Source organism: Rattus norvegicus, chromosome 1 (assembly GCF_036323735.1).
Source record: "Rattus norvegicus strain BN/NHsdMcwi chromosome 1, GRCr8, whole genome shotgun sequence".
Classification (NCBI taxonomy): domain Eukaryota; kingdom Metazoa; phylum Chordata; class Mammalia; order Rodentia; family Muridae; genus Rattus; species Rattus norvegicus.
In genome coordinates, this window is record NC_086019.1 from 87,182,948 (window position 1) to 87,202,785 (window position 19,838).

Sequence of the window (19,838 nt, forward strand, 5' to 3'; positions counted from 1 at the left end):
TTTGTTGCCAAGACGATTTGTTTCTTGCTTCTTCTAGGGTATAGCTTGCCTCCTTATGTTGGGCTTTACCATTTATTATCCTTTGTAGTGCTGGATTTGTAGAAAGATATTGTGTAAATTTGGTTTTGTCATGGAATATCTTGGTTTCTCCATCAATGTTAATTGAGAGTTTTGCTGGATACAGTAACCTGGGCTGGCATTTGTGTTCTCTTAGGGTCTGTATGACATCAGTCCAGGATCTTCTGGCCTTCATAGTTTCTGGCGAGAAGTCTGGTGTGATTCTGATAGGTCTCCCTTTATATGTTACTTGACCTTTTTCCCTTACTGCTTTTAATATTCTTTCTTTATTTTGTGCGTTTGGTGTTTTGACAATTATGTGACGGGAGGTGTTTCTTTTCTGCTCCAATCTATTTGGAGTTCTGTAGGCTTCTTGTATGTCTATGGGTATCTCTTTTTTTAGGTTAGGGAAGTTTTCTTCTATGATTTTGTTGAAGATATTTACTGGTCCTTTGAGCTGGGAGTCTTCACTCTCTTCTATACCTATTATCCTTAGGTTTGATCTTCTCATTGAGTCCTGGATTTCATGTATGTTTTGGACCAGTAGCTTTTTCCGCTTTACATTATCTTTGACAGTTGAGTCAATGATTTCTATGGAATCTTCTGCTCCTGAGATTCTCTCTTCCATCTCTTGTATTCTGTTGGTGAAGCTTGTATCTACAGCTCCTTGTCTCTTCTTTTAGTTTTCTATATCCAGGGTTGTTTCCATGTGTTCTTTCTTGATTGCTTCTATTTCCATTTTTAATTCCTTCAACTGTTTGATTGTGTTTTCCTGGAATTCTTTCAGGGATTTTTGCGATTCCTCTCTGTAGGCTTCTACTTGTTTATTAATGTTTTCCTGTGTTTCCCTAAGTGTGTTCATGTCTTTCTTGAAGTCCTCCAGCATCATGATCAAATATGATTTTGAAACTAGATCTTGCTTTTCTGGTGTGTTTGGATATTCCATGTTTGTTTTGGTGGGAGAATTGGGCTCCGATGATGTCATGTAGTCTTGGTTTCTGTTTCTTGGGTTCCTGCGCTTGCCTCTCGCCATCAGATTATCTCTAGTGTTACTTTGTTCTGCTATTTCTGACAGTGGCTAGACTGTCCTATAAGCCTGTGTGTCAGGAATGCTGTAGACCTGTTTTCTTCTCTTTCAGTCAGTTATGGGGACAGAGTGTTCTGCTTTCGGGCGTGTAGTTTTTCCTCTCTACAGGTCTTCAGCTGTTCCTGTGGGCCTGTGTCTTGAGTTCACCAGGCAGCTTTCTTGCAGCAGAAAATTTGGTCTTACCTGTGGTCCTGAGGCTCAAGTTCGCTCGTGGGGTGCTGCCCATGGGCTCTCTGCAGCGGCAGCAACCAGGAAGACCTGTGCCGCCCCTTCCGGGAGCTTCAGTGCACCAGGGTTCCAGATGGTCTTTGGCTTTTTCCTCTGGCGTCCGAGATGTGTGTGCAGGGAGCAGTCTCTTCTGGTTTCCCAGGCTTGTCTGCCTCTCTGAAGGTTTAGCTCTCCCTCCCACGGGATTTGGGTGCAGAGAACTGTTTATCCGGTCTGTTTCTTTCAGGTTCCGGAGGTGTCTCAGGCAGGTGTCCTGCCGCTCCTGGGCCCTCCCCCACGGGAGCCCAGAGGCCTTATACAGTTTTCTCTTGGGCCAGGGATGTGGGCAGGGGTGAGCAGTGTTGGTGGTCTCTTCCGCTCTGCAGCCTCAGGAGTGCCCACCTGACCAGGCGGTTGGGTCTCTCTCTCACCGGGTCTGGGAGCAGAGAGCTGCTGTGTGCCGGGATCCGCGTGTGTGGGACTTCCGGTAAACAGAGAACGTGCCCGGTCCTAGAGAAATTCTGCTTCCGTGTGTCCCAAGCTCACCAGGCAGCTTTCTTGCAGCAGAAAATTTGGTCTTACCTGTGGTCCCGAGGCTCAGGTTCGCTCGTGGGGTGCTGCCCATGGGCTCTCTGCAGCGGCAGCAACCAGGAAGACCTGTGCCGCCCCTTCCGGGAGCTTCAGTGCACCAGGGTTCCAGATGGTCTTTGGCTTTTTCCTCTGGCGTCCGAGATGTGTGTGCAGGGAGCGGTCTCTTCTGGTTTCCCAGGCTTGTCTGCCTCTCTGAAGGTTTAGCTCTCCCTCCCACGGGATTTGGGTGCAGAGAACTGTTTATCCGGTCTGTTTCTTTCAGGTTCCGGTGGTCCCCTGTCTTTCTTGTAGCTTTTCTTTAAGTTTAATTTTAAGGAATGTTTAAGAATTTATTTATTTTTCTATTTATTTATTTATTTATATTTAAGTTTTGTACATATGTTTTTCTGTGTATTAACTTCATGTGTTGCCAGCAGAGCTTTGAAAAAATTCAGATCCCCCCAAACTGGAGTTATAGGCAGTGTAAGCTGCTCTGTGGATTGTGAAATTGAATCCAGTTCCTCTAGTAGAGAAGCCAGTGCTTTCAACCACTGAGTTATTTCTGCAGCTCCTAGCCTCTTTGTCAATGGTACCATCCACATACTGCTCAATTCACTTTTGGATCACTGTTGTACAATTAAGTTAATGGGGAATATTCTACTTGTTCTTGATATGCCAGGCAATGTTTAAATCTTTTACTAATTCAAAGGGATATGTGTGGTTGACAGCCATGGACTCACACAATCTGTAATTGCCAGGAACATAACTGGACTTGATTCTCCACACAGTACCACAACACCAATGTACCTCTGCTGATTCAGATCACCATCCAGATGGCCACAAGTTTTTTACCCTATAAATCTGAAATGTTGGAAGAAACACATGTGAATCACCATATAAACAGTCCATGGTTCTTTTTAATTTCTGGGTGCTAGTTATGGTGTTTCTACTTTGTACAAACTAGAGCATTATATTTGGACTGTGACTACTCCTTGACAGTATTTTGTACCTAAATTAGATTTTAGCATTTAGTGTAGGGCACATGGAGTGTAGACAAAGTACAGTATCATCATCTTTTATCTGAATTCACCCTGTTGAGAGGAGGATTATTATAGGAGAACTCAGTCAAAGAATTAGAATAAGTCATTGTTACTCAAATTTTGGCTACTTTATTTCTTCTTCACTTTTATCTCTTCCAACCCCTAAACAATAGGCAGAAGAGAAGAAGGTTAGAGGGGGAAAGGGTGTATCAATATTTTTAGACTACTTTCTACTTATTAGGTGTGTCAAGATCCTTGGGGGCAATCTTGATCTGTGCTGTCAGTATATATACTTTCTTATTATCTCTTTGAACATGACCACTTTACAAACTACTACAAATCAAGTACAAGCACCATACAGTCAACCAGCCCCTTCTATTAGTCTTCTAGTATTTGTATATCCTCTGAAAAGTCTCCAGAATTTCAAACATTATACTCTTGCCAAAAGTTTTTGCAGCTGGCAAAATCCTTCCCCTGCTAGAGCATAAAGCTGATGTTGACAATCTGAAGCATCCATCCCCATATCCCACACCTGGGAATAAAACAAAAAAAACTATATTCATATTAAAGAAGCCCAAATTCTCACTACAGAACCCTCTATAAATTTGACCTTAAAAAGATCTTTGGGCTTTAGGAAATATCTTGTTGAGTGAACTATGGAGTCTAATTAAAAGGGGGAACCATTAGAAATTCCTAGCTCCAGATCATTGTCCCTGTCTCCTGACCCCAGGTGAGTTGGAGAAGTGTGGGTGGGGTTAGAACTAACAGGGAAGAATGATTTATTAGTTGTCTGAATCTCATAGTCTCTAGAACCAGCTATTGTACTGCCATGAAAGCCATAGGTAGGATTGGTCACTGGGCATCTCTTTCTTCTGAGTTTCAGCATGAAAGCACAGCTGCACAGATGTCCATGCTACTAGCCAAGTGTTCTGATGGACTTACAAGTCTTCACATGAAGGTCACGTTCCCCATGAGAGTGACAGAAGTCATAAGTCCTCTTTATGACTCCATGTCCTCAGGGATTAAGTTTGGATAAATCTTCCCTGCAGGTAAATAGTAACAGACACTGCTGGTCTAGACAGATGACCTGCTCAAATACTTTGCTCCTATTCATATTTGAAGCTACTTTATAGATATTACAATATTCATTAACCATTGTTCCATCATAGGGAAACTGTGAGACACAATGGTCACATCAGGCTCACACAGGCAGATTTGAAGCACAAGGTATATGTCTTAGTCACGTATCCTGTGTCTCCACCCTGGAGGCCATCTCTCATGTCTGTTTAGAAGGGAGGATCTGTTTTTGAGAGATATTAATCTCAGTCTTTGGCAGCTTGAGAAAACATCTGACCCAGGAACTGAAAAAAAATGGACAGTTAAGGTTGACTCTAGAACTAAGTCACCTGCCTATTTTGAATTTCTGCAGAATTCCAGGACTCCCAGACCACTTACTGAACAGGAAATCATCTGTTATCTGGTATGCCACTGTCACTACTCCTGAAACATGATGGACAGGGATTTGCTTTGTCCCTCCCAGTAGATCCTACATCAAATACATAGCCTTCTTTCCTTAGAGAGTCACAGATTTCAAAGAATAGAATCTACCTCTTATCTTAACCTTGTTGTCAATAGCATCTGCCTCTCATATCACTATGCTTTTTAAAGAATTAATCCATATAGGAATTGGCCTTAGATCATGGGTGTTAATAACAATAGTCTCATACAGAGAAAATTAATGTTCCCTAGCCCAGGTCTTCCAAACATACCTCTTTCTTCTAGCCAGATTTCTAGAAAGTTCTTGCACTCTAACTTTTGCCAGTCAGATTTGCTTCTGAAAATATCCATCTGGGAGAGCTGGAATGATATCTGAGTGGCTAAGAGGACTGGATGCTCTTATAAAGGATCCAAGTTCAGTTCCCAGCACATACATATCATCTTATAACCATCTGTAACTCAGTTACAGGGGATGCATGTCCTCTTCTTGCCTCTTTGGGTACCAGGCATGCTTTTGTTTCAGATATACATGTAGCCAAAATAAGTTACACATACAAAAAATTAAAAGAAAGAAAATAACCACCTGTAGTTCACAAAATATCTATGCATTATGCTTATCTTTATGAAACATATCATTAGATACCCAGGACAAAGCAATGGTCCTGCTTCAAGTCTGTCTTTTCCCATATTATAAGCACCCGTGATTCCTATTGTACGTTTACCTGTTATGGCTGGTCAATTAATCAGGCATAGGTTGGAGGGACCACATCAAGACTGAGGTTGTCACAATTTTATTGAGAACAATCAGACTTTTGTGTAGCCTAATCAAAAACAGAATATAGTGGCAGTTTCTATAATCAATGCAATTGTGGTTGCCAGAATACAATGGCATCTCCAAGATATACAGGGTACACAAGATTAATATTTAAGAACAATTTCTGTATCAAATTCTATGTTTCCTTTTCTTCTAGGGGAACATCAAGAAACAAAGTGGATTGAATGATAAACTATCTGAGGGTGTGTCTAGGTTTCTCAGTAACTGAAAGGCACACAGTGCCCCATGAGCCATGGACTCTAACCTTAGAATCATATGGTGCATGCTTCTCAAGCTAGGTAGGCAAAGCAAATTCCATGGTCCCTTGAACCATACCTTCACTCTCCTTGATCATTCTGAGATCTATTTGGTGTCCTGTGCTTCTTATCAGCCACCCTAAAACACCTAGAAAGATTGACCCATATTATTATACAGCCTGAGTAGTTAGCTTAAAGCCAAGTCTGCTCTTGGTATCATGTGCGAGATTTCTGTATAGACATACATCAAGTCCTGAGAACACATTGTGGGTGATTATTAGAGGATAGTCTTGAGCAGGAAAAAAACTTGGAAGGCAATAGACCTGACTTAGAAATGGAGATCAGTGAATCCGGAGGAACACAGCACTCCATAGTGTCAGGAAGACAGAGGGTCTGCAAGGACCAGAAGAAACAATGGGGCTTTGACTCCAGGTTCTTAATCTGAACCTTAAAGTTATGCAGCTCAACTCCTATATAATAAAGACTGTTTCTCCAACAAAGCACAGGAGACCCACCACCTCTGATCACTCAGGTCCTCCTATATCTGCCTTTGAGCCATCTTATCCCTGGTCCTCTAAGGCATGGATTGGGGGTGAAGTTTAGAGATGTCAATATTGGTTAAAAAGAGGCCCTTTCAGGAGTTCCACTCTTGTCTGAACAACACTGATACCTGAGGCTAACACCTCAAGTCACAATTCTAACCCCATGGGAGGGATATTGAAGATGGGGCTTTAAAGCATGAACATGAAACTCAGAATATGACTTACCTGTGGAGGATAAATGATTAAAACCATTCAGAAGATTACAGACTGAAGCTGTCAGAGGACAATTGGGCTTTCACTTATTCAAAGTCACAATTGATATTAACCTGTAACTAAGTGGATGTCATTTTAAATGACCCATTCAACCTGAATGTGAGCTATGAGTGATTTCTGTTTAATCATGATTGTGCCTGCCTAAAAACAGAAGGCTAGAGCTATCTTGAGCTGCACAGACTCCACAGATTCATCATACAGATACCTAAGCTGGCCAGGGTGTCCTGACATCATTCAAGCACATTCAGTCCAGCCCAACATTGAGCTAGAATGGGTTGGAGGGACTCTGCCCATAGAAGAGGCTCATGGTGATAGAGACGCATGAGGCACCACAGATTCAGGCTGAGTGAACAACCGTGCAACTGTTTTGGGTTTATGCTGGTGATGGAGCAGGGGTTTGTGCATGCTATATTAGAAATCCTATACTAATATGCACATTAAGTTCAGGTTGGAACCTGCTTAACTGAGATTATAGCATATCTCAAAGAGATATTATGGCCTTCTGTAGAACAGAACTTCCCCTTCAACCTGCTGATATAACATGTGGCTTTATTCTGTTTGTTCCACATGGTTCAATGATTATGGGTCAAATGTCCTGTGCTTATCATTCTTGGATATTCATTTCCAACCAGATGCAAACATCAACCTCTCCAGCCATGTTGACTTTCACCTCCAAGACCCCACCCCACAGTACTCTAGAGGCATCAAGGAGAAACCTCAATCATCCTTCAAAGAGTACTTTATTCCCAACATCACTACTAATATTAGCAGATCAGGCCCTATATATCCCTTGTCCAGAACTATGCTATGAGCCTTGATAGAATCACAGTGGAAAAAAATTACATGTCTTTGTAAATGAATCTGTGAAATGTCAGCACTTAGTTTTGGGGTGAAGCCTTGGTTTCATGGATAGAGAAATTAACTTCCAGCCTGTGTCCATTTGTATAAACAAGTCCCAGTTCTCTTATGAGATTCTATCTCTGTTTCTTACCCCCCTTCTTGCATCTCTGATTTTTACTGGGTGTCCCTGAACTGCACTTAATGTGAAGTTGGGAAAAACTTCCCTTGTACAGAGACTGTTCTTAATGTCAAGTAGTGTTTCCTTCTTTCAATAACTTAATGCCTTTCTGTCTTTTCCATTTACGTTCATGATCTCCATGACCTAGAAGGAACACCCAGATCGTTAGATGATGCTCATGTTCTTTTATCCCACATGCTCCCAGCTCTTCTCTTCTATCAGATGATCACTTTCATCTACTTCCAATAGAGCCAGAATGTACCTGGGAGGTCTTTCTTTCGTCAGGATGAAACTAATGTTTTGATGGCATTGTTTCACTTATTCTTCACAATGTCAGTGGTGGGCATCACAACAAGGTCTGGGGAATGTGAAAAAGTGAAACCCTAGATAGATGTCCTGAGATGTGCCTGCCTCTGAAGATACAGCTGTGAGACGCAGTGGACAGTAGCACAAGTCATGGCCACAACAAACAGAGCAGGAAACTCACTTGAAAACTGTAGAATTTTCTGCGGAGTCTCCTTGCAGAGGACTTCCTCCTTGCACAGGACTCAGAGTTTGAATCAGCATCTTAGTTAGCATGAACCAGTGAGCTTGACCCAGCCCAAAATTATCTGGGTCTCAACTGTAAAAATTTCTTCAACCGAGTAACTGTCTTATCAAATTCCATGGTAGACATATCTGTGGGGATTGTCCTAACTGATGCAGGAACATCTAAGCCCCTATAGGCAGTACCATACATAGGTAGATGTTCCTAGTTTGTATAAGAAAACTAGGTAATTGTGAGTCAGAGTGTGAAATAGAGAATGAGTCAGCAATCACCATGTTTTATGCCTTGAGGTCCTTCAGTGCAATGCTATGACTCACTTTGAAGTTAAAGTCTCCTGAACTGAGCCTGCCCCACAGGTGGCCCATACATATACAGCCACCCAATTAGACAAGATGGATGAAGCAAAGAAGTGCAGGCCGACAGGAGCCGGATGTAGATCGCTCCTGAGAGACACAGCCAGAATACAGCAAATACAAAGGCGAATGCCAGCAGCAAACCACTGAACTGAGAATACGACCCCCGTTGAAGGAATCAGAGAAAGAACTGGAAGAGCTTGAAGGGGCTCGAGACCCCATATGAACAACAATGCCAAGCAACCAGAGCTTCCAGGGTCTAAGCCACTACCTAAAGACTATACATGGACTGACCCTGGACTCTGACCTCATAGATAGCAATGAATAGCCTAGTAAGAGCACCAGTGGAAGGGGAAGCCCTGGGTCCTGCTAAGACTGAACCCCCAGTGAACTAGACTGTTGGGGGGAGGGCGGCAATGGGGGAAGGGTTGGGAGGGGAACACCCATAAGGAAGGGGAGGGGGAGGGGGATGTTTGCCCGGAAACCAAAGAATTATTATTAAGTATTAAATAAATTAAAAAAAAGGAATAATTTACCCCGCCCATGAACAAAATACAAAACACTTTGCAGTTTTTGTAGGCGGGTTTCTTAGTTATAAATTCTATGTGCATATGGTGGAAAAACATGATAATGTAGCAAATGGTAAAACTATATAGAATGCTTTTAATTGAAATAATATTACATCAACAAAAAAAAAGAAATTGAGTGAGCAATAAAAAGTTCTCAAAATGCAATAAGAAAAAAAAAAGTCTCCTGAACTGCTTCTGTTCAGGGAGGACTTATCACAGCAAGAGAAAGAGACCTAGAACATTGTATAGGTAAAAGCACCTGACACATGCATTTGGATCAGTGTTCTCTGTATTCAACAGCAGAACCCTTCTGCAACCTCTGGGCAGAAAAGGGAAGAATTTGGATACCAAAGAAGGACCAGAAAGTGCAGGCAGAGCCCCTATACTTATGTCTTTTTCTTTGAATACCAAGAGAAATCTCTAAGGATTTACCTTTGAAAATTTTCAGACAAACATCTCCTCGAGAGAATTCCCATTCTTTGGAGGACCAATACTTACAACTTTAGTCCAGGTCTTCCCAGGAAAAGTCTGGGAACCCCATAGAGTCACTCCCTATATTAGATGTAATTAGGAGTTCTGCAGAGCACAGTGTGCAGGATGACAGGCCCTACATCCCACCTATGCTGAAGGGATCAGGGTAGGTCACATTTTGACCATGCCTGCTATATGCCTAGACATGAGATTGCAGTTCTTCCAATGATCTCCAGAACATATAATCAATACTCAAAAAAGTACTCGACAGAGGGGGATTGCAACCCCATTGGAAGAACAACATAGGATGGCCTGACAACCCAGTTCTTCCAGAGTCTAGACCACTAACCAAGGAGTGTACATAGAGGGATCCATGGCTCCAGATGCAGAGGATAGCCTTGTATGACAGCAATGGGAGAGGAAGCCCTTGGTCCCAGGGAGACTTGATGCCCCAGTGTAGGGGATGCTGGAGCAGTGGGACAGGGGAGTGTGAGTGGGTGAAGGAGCACTCTCATACAGGCTAAGTGGAAGGGGAAGGGCATATGTGGGATAGGGGATTGGTGGAGTGGTATCAGGGAAGTGGGCTATCATTGGATGGAGGAGTGATAGAAGGGGTAACTGGGAAGCGTAATATAATTTGACAGGTAAATGAATGGAATGATTAATAAAAATAAAAATTAAAAACAGAGGGGCTTATATTTATTAAGTATAGTTGAATGTGATTCCTGGCTAGATCACTTGTTACATATGAAATTCCAAGTTTGAAAATACTTATATTTTAATTATTTATTTTAATGAAATAAACTAAATGTATTAAAATTTTGAAAAAGTGCTCAAGTTATGTCTTTCCCTTGTAGACTGGTCTTCATCCCTAAGTCTAGCAACCCAGAGATCTCATTCTAGATCATGATCTGACCTACCAGCTGCTACCTGTGCCTGAGAACACCTCTTTGTTTGAGTAGCCTAGAACTCATGTTCATCCTGGCTTCTCTCATAGGGGTGATACCACTAGGAATCACCTAGACAAAGGTCATAGGTGACCAAAGAAGATCAGAGAGGACACAGCTTACACAGCATATGAAGCTAGCAGGTTTCATTGAAACCCTCTGCAGGAAAAAGGAGCACAGAGTTCTTTCTAGAACACACATGTCACTTCTTCTTAAACACTGAAGACATGAAACTCCACACACAACTGGTATAGCACATTTCTCCTGGATCAGAAATTTGACTGGTAATAACAGTGATAAATGATTGCTATTCATCCCTAATCACCACTCAGTGGGTCCTTTTCTGGCCCTTAGAGATATCTTTGTTACCCTCCTGCTAGGAGTGAATATCACCTTCCCAGAGGACTGAGCGCACATGGCAGACTGGGTGCTCAACTGAGTCTATCTGTCCAAAGGACACGTAGGTAGGATGGAGACTCCCTCTTTGACGCTGACAGATTCAAGGCCAGGATTCTGCAGATTTCAGTCCTGAGATGAGCTGTTATTCTCTGAGGGCATGGGGATGCTTATCAGCATTGTTGCTCAGTGTGTTTCTTGGAGGAAAAACATAAAAGGGAGATAAGTTGAGAGGAATTCAGGACAGCACTGGGAATGGAAGGAACAGAGTAGTGCCTTGGACAGACTCCGCCACCCATAGCCCATTGAATTCTGGAAAGTAGTCCTTCCTTGGGAGATGCTCAGCTAAGAAGAAGGAAAGACAGAAGAACCTTGGTGCTGTACTGGAGCTGAAGCTCTTCTCCACAGAGGGGTAACAGCACAGCTAGAAGAAAAATGGAAGTATTCTCTGTGCTTTCCTGCAAGTGGTGTACCCACTGGCAGGGGCTCCTGCTCACAGGTAAGGGTAACCACTCTCTGAGTGTGGAGGTAAGGAAACTTAGAAGCCATCTGTGATCTCCTAAAGAGGGCAGGAGCTCAAGATGAGACTTAGGATTTTTATTCGCAGCCATAGGGCAGAAGGTACTGTGATCTCAGCAGTCAGAAGCTCTCAGGAGACAGGAGATGATGAGGAAAGTGAAAAGCCCCAACAACTCATTATCCATAAGTCACAAGTCAGTCATAATGGCTGCCATATTCTGAAGATTGACGCCCCCATTCATGACAGTGGGACTCTGCAAATAGAAATAAAAAAGATGGGACAGTGAGAAGGCTCAGTGTCTCTATATGTGACAACCTGAATTCATACCATAACTTCTACATAGTAAATGGAGAGAACAGACTCCTGAAAACTCAACCCTGTCCTCCACACAGGTGCTGATAAATGTATCTGTACATGCTCCCACCATTAGATATCTTCTTCCACATAGCACTGTTACATAAAATGGCACATGTGCACAGTAAGACAGGTACCATCACAAAACACACATACAACTCATAAGAAAATGTAAAATATAAATAAAACTTGAGTATATTGTTGTTGATGTCAAACCTGGAAACTATGTAGATAAACCCATGGGCAGTTCCTTCTTTCCTTCCCTCTCTTCCTCCTCCCTCCCTCCTCCCTCCTCCCTTCCTTTCTCCCTCTCTCCTTGCTTCCTTCCTCCCTTCCTTCTTCCTTCCTTTCTTAGATTTCTTTCCCTCCATGCCTCCCTCCATTCCTCCCACCCCTTCTTCCTTCCTTTCACCCACTCCTTCCCTCTTTCCCTACCTTCCTTTCTTCAGTCCTTGACTGGTGTCTTGTCCTTTTGTAGGAATTGAACCTTCCAAAGATATCAAACTAATAGATCGATGAAGTTGCTCCCAAAACTCTGAATATAGTGGACCAGAAATTCCACTGTATTGGATGCGAGGTTACAGTTTTTCTAGAACCACAAAGGGAACATAGATAAAAGGTCAGAAAGTGAAGACCCTCTAGATGAGTAGGTCAGAGAAGCGTTGACCCTTATACTAAATACTCTTTTAATGAGGAGGGATACTAAGCAGTGAATCAGGCAACACCTGAGCAAAGAATAATGGAGAGAGGAAAGGACTTAGATACTCTGAGGGAGTGGAGTTTATGTTGTTGACCTTAATCAAGGAGGATGAGCACACCTCTACCCACACACATAAGCTAAGTGATAAATACAGCTGTTTAATATTGATTGTTTTCTTCTCTTCCTGTCTAGCCTCCCTTTTAACCTACTGGCACTTGCCTACCACTGCTCAAATAACCATTGAATTAGTGCCACCCCAAGTGGTTGAAGGAGAAAATGTTCTCATACGTATTGACAATCTGAGAGAGAATAATATAACCTTGGCCTGGTATAGAGGAATGAGTATTAAAAGCCCTCAAATTGGACAATATACACTGGCCACTAATGTTACTGAGCTGGGGCCTGGTCATAGTGGTAGAGAGACTTTGTACAGCAACGGATCCCTGCAGATCTACAATGTCACCCAGGAGGATATAGGATTCTACAGCCTACGGATCATAAACAGTCATGCAGAAATTGTATCAATAGCATCTATATACCTCAACGTGTACTGTAAGTAATTCTTTGTAAACTCTCGGTGCTGGGTGGAGTTCATTTCATGAGAATTACAAAGAAATATCAGGCCTGCCTGTGGCTACCTCCTTCTTCATTGTATCCTTATGTTGGGGTTTGAGCATTTATTGCAGAACACACATGCTGTAGAATAAGGCAATAGATCATAAACCTTCATTTGACTTCATCTTGCAGACAGGTAGACACATCATGGTTAAATCAGCCAAGGATATCATCATCTCTTCAGGAATGTATGGTTGAGAAAGACCCTTAATCAAAGAATCTTAGATCTTTTTGTGAAGTTTCTAGGGTTCTAACCAGGAATATGTCCTTGAGAAAGACCTCAGGTGACAAGAATTTAGTTTGATTGCAAAAGCAAAGGGGGCCTCTGAAAAAGCCAATCTTCAGGTGGGAAAAACCTTCATTGAAAGGGGATCATATTCAATTCTCTCTTTTATGTAGTTTCTTAGGAAAGATATGGTAGCCAAGGGAAATCACGTAGACAAATGTCCAAAACATCCACAAAAGCCCATGGAGCACAGGGGCAGACCCATCACACCACACCAAGCAGAGGAAATGGGAATATCATCTTGAATCTCTTCATGGGAAAGTGAAGCCCACTACCTGTTTTCAGGAATCAGTTTAACCTACACCCATAAACCTAAGGTGTGAAAATCCATAAATCTGTTCCCAGCACCTGTTTCGGATCAGAATTTTTCATTGAGAATAGTTCTATCCCTTTCCTCATGTACCATTCAGCTTGGCCCTTTGGGGTCTTCCCAGGAATATGTCCCCTTCCAACTGAAGGAGATTACAACTTTATAGAACAATGAGATCACAGGGTAGAGTGTGTGTGCAGCCAATTTTGTGCTTCACACAGGAAGCCCAGAGACTTTCTTTGGTGCTGACGGACTAAATCCAGATCATGGCAGAAGTCAGCCCTGAGATAATCTGATTTCTTATCAGGGCACAGGATTGTTTGTAAGTCTTTTTGATTACAGTGTGGTTTGGAGAACTCAAATGTAAAGAGGGAAAGAGGAGAGGGACACACAGCAGTACTGAGAAAGGAGAAGGCAGAGCAGTTTTTTGAACACAGATTCACCCACAGCTCATGGGACCCATGAGAGGCTGCTGTCTGGGAGGAGGCTCTGTTCAGAAGGGGCACAGGGCAACATAGCTTAGGAGCTTTTGTGTAGCAGAAGTTTCACAGTAAAAGAACTGGTCAGGCCAGAGAGACCAGGGAGAAACCTTTGTATGACTTTGTAAGGGGTATACTCTCTCTCTCTCTCTCTCTCTCTCTCTCTCTCTCTCTCTCTCTCTCTCTCTCTCTCCCTCTCTTCCTTCCTTTCTTCCTTCCTTTCTATTTAAGGAAAATCTCAAACATTCAATTTAACCCAGGAATTAGATGCTGGGATGAAATGCTGATAGCTCAGAGAGGCAGAGAAAGCATCCAGCTTACCTTCCTCTTCAGTCAGTATCCCAGAAGAAAGTTCTCCTTCTCTATGTCATATCAAAAACCCCTCAAACTGAATGCCCCTCCCCCTACTTCCTACACATCTCTCTATCCATCCAAACTCCCTCTTACTCTGTTTTCACCCCTACATACAGTCCCTGTAAACTGGTTGCTTTCTCTGCCTCCTGGCCTACGGTTGACTTTCTTTAATCCTGTTTACAGTAAACAGAAAGCTCTTGGATTAAAGGTATGTGCTGTGGCTCACCCAGACCACAACTAGAAATAGGCTTTTCCAGTAAATAACACAACCTCAAGGCTCACAGTGTGATCAAATATCCTGCAACATTACTATTATTTTGTCTAACTAAAATGAAAATATTTTAACTCTAATACAGTAAAATTATTTACTGTTGTGGCCTTGCAATTGCCACACAATCCATACATACCCCAATCTTTCTTAAGTAAGAATAGCTTACAGAATGCACAGCATAATACTAGGTGTTCAGGACCACAAGAAGGAAAAACCTAATTGTGGCACCAGTCCCTCCCTCAGGGCAGGCTTTTATATGAAAAACCAGGTTCAAAAGTTCAAAGGTAAGCATTGAAGTGGTACAACATCTTTTGGCTAACTAGACAAAGTATTATTAGGTAAAGTGAAGCTGATTGGTTCTGAATGAGTTAAGGGGTGGAGGACAAGTGGTGAGAAAGGGATTTTCAGAATATTGAGACAGCAGAATTACAGTGATTCAACCATAAGTTTTTGGCTTATTAGTAACATTCTTCAGTGTCAGCTATGGATAACTTCCTTGGTAAGTAGAGTTTGAGAATTTGAACTTAATTTCTTTTTATGAGCAAAATGGAGACTGAATACAAAATGGTTAACATATGTTAAAAGGAGAGGGTCTCAACATTTACAGTAATGAAGCATTTTCCCCATGCTTTCCAATGTCCAGCTTGGATGTATTTGATAGTCTTATGAGGAAGTAGTTTTGAGTTCAAAGTTCTGTAAAAATTTTTCTGTCAGTCTCCTACGATCTCAGCAATTGGCATGTCCTGAGCAGTTTGTAGTCCAAAGCTGATCTTTGGATGGTTGTCAACTTAGTGGCAATCCTAGCTACGTAGAACACTGCAGTCAACCTAAAGGTGTCCCCTGTTTGTGAAAAACCTGCTGGCAGAAGAGGCTTGTGGCAGTTTTGTCTAGTGGCTAGTGTTACCACAATCTATGGGGATTCATCAGTGAAGACCCCCACCACCTTCCCTCAGATCTTGAAAGTTACCATTATGAATGATAGAAAACTTAATTTTTAAAAAAGTTTTAAGTATTTTTATTTTCTTTAGAGTCAATTCCTTTGATCAATCTTTCTTTTTTATTGGATATTTTATTTACATTTCAAATGTTATCTCCTTTCCTGATTTCCCATCCATAAACCCCATATCCCATCCCCCCTCCCACTTCTTCTATGAGGTTGTTCCTTCATCAATCTCCCCACACCTTTCTGTCTCCCCACCCAGACATTCCCCTACACTGGGGCATCGAGCCTTGGCTAGACAAAGGGCTTCTCCTCCCACTGATGCCCAATAAGTCCATTCTCTGCTACACCTGGAGCCATGGGTTTGTCCATGTGTACTCTTTGGATGGTATTTTAGTCCCAAGTTGGACTGGTTATGGTCTGCCTTTCCTTAAGTCTTTTCTCCATTTTTGTCCCTGCAGTTCTTTTAATACAAGAACAATTCTGGGTCATAGCTTTTGACTGTAGGATGGCAACCTCATCCCTCCACTTGATGCTGATCTTTCTACTGGAGGTGGACTCTACAACTTCCCTCTCCCTACCCTTAGGCATTTCATCTAAAGGACTGTCCTTTGAGTATTGAGATCTTCTTATCTCTCAGGTCTCTGGTACTTTTAAGAGGGTCCTTCCACCTCCCACCCTACCTTCAGATTTCATATTTCCATTTATTCTGCTGACCCTTGGAGCTTCTCTCCTTTCTCCCCCGACAACGAATCATGTTCCTCCTTCCCCTTCCCACCTCATCCATGTCCCTTCCTCCCTCTGCTTCCCTTTAATGATTTCTTCTCCCTACTAAGTGTGATAGAAACATCCTCACTTGGGCCTTTCTGCTCGCTAACCTTCTCGAGTTTTGTGGATTGTATCCTAGGTATTCTATACCCTTTTGGCTAATACCCACTTGTTAGTGAGTACTTAGTATGCACGTCCTTTGGGTCCCAGTTACCTCTCTCAGGATATTTTTTAGTTCCATCCATTAGCCTGCAAAACTCATGATGACCTTGTTCTTGATAGCCAAATAGAATTCCATTGGGTGATAGCTTCTAACTATCACAGATAAGGCTGCTATGAACACAGTGGAATGTGTGCCCCTGTGTTATGGTGGGGCATCTTCTGGATATATGCTGAAGAGTGGTATAGTCGGGTTTTCAGGTAGACCTATTTCCAACTTTCTGAGGAACTTCCAGATTGATTTCCAGAGTAGTTGTACCAGTTTGCAATAGCACCAGCAGTGGAGGAGTGCACTTCTTTCTCCATGTTCTTGCCAATATGCTCTGTCAACTGAGTTTTTTATATTAGCCATATAATGTGGAATCTTAGGATTCTTTTGATTTGCATTTCCCTAATGAATAAGGACTTTGAACATTTCTTTAGGTGCTTCTTGGCCATTTGAGATTCCTCTGTTGTGAATTCTATTTTTAGCTCTCTACTCCAGGTTTTTATTAGGTTGTTTGATTTTTTGGAGTTTAGCTTCTTGAGTTCTTTATAGATTTTGGATACTAGCCCTCTATTAGATATGGGGTTAGTGAAGTTTTTTTCCAATCTATAGGTACTGATTTGTCCTATTGACTATTTCCTTTGCCTTACAGAGCTTTTCATTTTAATGAGGTCCTATTTATCAATTCTTCATTTTAGAGCCTGAGGCATTGGAGTTCTGTTTAGGAAATACTCCACCCCCACCACCGTGCCAATGAATTGATAGCTCTTTCCCAGTTTCTTTCCTATTCAATTCAGTGTATCTACTTTTATGTTGAAGTCCTTGATCCACTTGGACTTGAGATTTGTAAAAGGTGACAAAATGGATATACTTTCATTTTTCTACATATTGACTGCCAGTTAAACCAGCACCATTTATTGAAGATGTTTTCTTTTTTCCCCATTGTATATTTTTGGTTTCTTTGTCAAAGATCAAGTGTCCATAAGTGTGTGGGTTTATTTCTGCATCTTCAATTCTATTCCATTGATCAACCTGTCTGACTCTGTTCTAGTGTCATGCAAGCCTTATTAATATTACTCTGTAGTACAGCTTGAGGTGAGGCGTGATGATTCCTCTAGAAGTTCTTTTATGATTAAGGATTGTTTTTACCATCATGGGTTTTTCTTTTTCCACATGAAATTGAAAATTGCTCCTTCCCTGTCTGTGAAGAATTGAGTTGGGATTTTGGTGGGTATTGCATTGAATCTGTAGGTTGCTTTTGGTAGGATAGCCATTTTTACTATGTTAATCCTATCAATCCATGAGCCTGGAAGATCTCTCCATTTTTTTGATGTATTCTTCAATTTCTTTTTTGAGAAACTTGAAGTTCTTGTCACATAGACTTTCACTTGATTCGTTAGAGTTACCTGAAGATATATTATTCATGACTCTTGTGGAGAATGTTTTTTCCATATTTCTTTCTCTGATCGATTATCATTTGTATAAAGGAAACCTTCTGGTTTGTTTGCACTAATTTTATATCCAGCCACTCTGCTGAAGTTGTCTACCAACTATAGAAGTACTCTGGTAGAATTTTTGGGGTCACTTATATATACTATCAAGTCATCTGTAAATAGTGATACCTTGACTTCTTTTTGCCAATTTGTATCTCCTTGATCAGTTTTTACTGTCTTTTTGCTCTAACTAGAACTTCAAGTACTATATTGTATAGATATGTGGAGAATGGGCAAACCTGATTTTAGTTGAATTGGTTCAAGTGTCATTCCATTTAATTTGATATTGGCTGTTGGTTTCCTATATATTGCTTTTATTATGTTTAGGTACTGGTTTTGAATTCATGATCTCTCTAATATTTTTAACATGAAAAGGTGTCATATTTTGTCAAATGCTTTTTCACCATTTATTGAAATGATCATGATCAAACTTTTTTCTTTGAGTTTGTTTACATAGCCAATTACATTGAAGGATTTTTGTATATTGAATCATCCTTGCATCCCTGGGATGAGGTCTACTTATTTGTGGTGAATGATGGTTTTTATGTGTTCTTGGATTAGGTTTGCAAGAATTTTATTGAATATTTTTATATTAATATTCATAAATGAAATTGGTCTGACATTCTACTTCCTCTTCTGTAGTTTAGGTATCAGAGGAATTGAAGCTTGATAGAAAGAATTAGGTAGCATTCTTTTTGTTTTTATTTTATTTTATGAAATATTTTGAGAAGTGTTGGTATTAGCTCTTTTTTGAAGGTCTGGTAGAATTCTGCACTAAAGTCATTTGGACCTGGGATTTTTTGGGGGGTGTAGTTGGATGTCTTTAATTAATTCTTCTATATCCAAAAAGGATATGGAATTGTTTAGATAGTTTATCTACTCTTGGTTTAACTTTCGTATGTGGTATCTGTCTAGAAAAAGTCCATTTCCTCCAGATTTTCCTTTTTTATTGAGTATAGGCTTTTGTAGTAGTATGATGATTTCTTTTCATTTCCTCAGTTTCTGTTGTTATGTCTCCCTTTTCATTTATGATTTTGTTAATTTGGGTACTCTATCTGTGCCCTTAAGGTAGTTTGGCTAGGGGTTTACCTACCTTGTTGGTTTTCTCAAAGAACCAGCTTTTGGTTTTGTTGATTCTTTGTCTTGTTCTTTTTGTTTCTATTTGGTTGATGTCGGTTCTGAGTTTGATTATTTCCTGCCTTCTACTCCTCTTGGATGTGTTTGCTTTTGTTGTTCTATGGCTTTGAGGTATGCTGTTATGCTACTAGTGTAAGATCTCTCCAATTTCTTTATGAGGGCACTTAGTGCTAAGACTTTTCTCTTAGCACTACGTTCATTGTGTCCCATAAATTTCGGTATGGTGTGTCATCATTTTCATTGAATTCCAGGAAGTCTTTAATTTTTTTTTATTTCTTCATTGACCAAGTTATTAATGAGTAGAGTGTTGTTCAGCTTACATGTGTATGTGGGCTTTCTGTTGTTTTTGTTGTTATAGAAGACCAGCATTATTCCACGGTGATCTGACAGGATGCATGCGATTATTTCAGTCTTCTTGTATCTGTTGAGGTTTGTTTTGTGATTGTTATATGGTCAGTTTTCAAAAAGGTACCATGAGGTGCTAAGAACAAGGTACATTATTTTGTTTTATAGTGAAATCTTCTATATATGACTTCTAAATCTATTTGAATCAAAACCTCTATTAGTTTCACTGTGTCTCTGTTTAGTTTCTGCTATAATAACCTGTCTATTGGTGAGAATATGGTGTTGAAGTCTCTCATTATTATTATGTGGCATTCAAAGTGATTGGAGCTTTAGTATATTGTCTTTTACAAATGTGGTTACCCTTGAATTTGGGGCATATATGTTCAGATTAGAGACTTTCTCTTGGTGAATTTTTC

The 19,838-nt window shown here is 41.0% G+C and overlaps 1 protein-coding gene across 1 annotated transcript in view; it reads left to right on the forward strand.

Moving 5' to 3' along the window:
• The first annotated feature begins 11,080 nt into the window (after positions 1-11,080).
• Positions 11,081-19,838, forward strand: part of LOC102550682 (carcinoembryonic antigen-related cell adhesion molecule 5-like) — a 34,776-nt gene continuing 26,018 nt past the window's right edge. Inside the window, exons 1-2 of the mRNA XM_039097369.1 lie at positions 11,081-11,144; positions 12,412-12,771. Of these exons, the coding sequence (XP_038953297.1) occupies positions 11,081-11,144; positions 12,412-12,771 (424 nt within the window). The remainder of the gene's footprint in view (positions 11,145-12,411; positions 12,772-19,838) is intronic.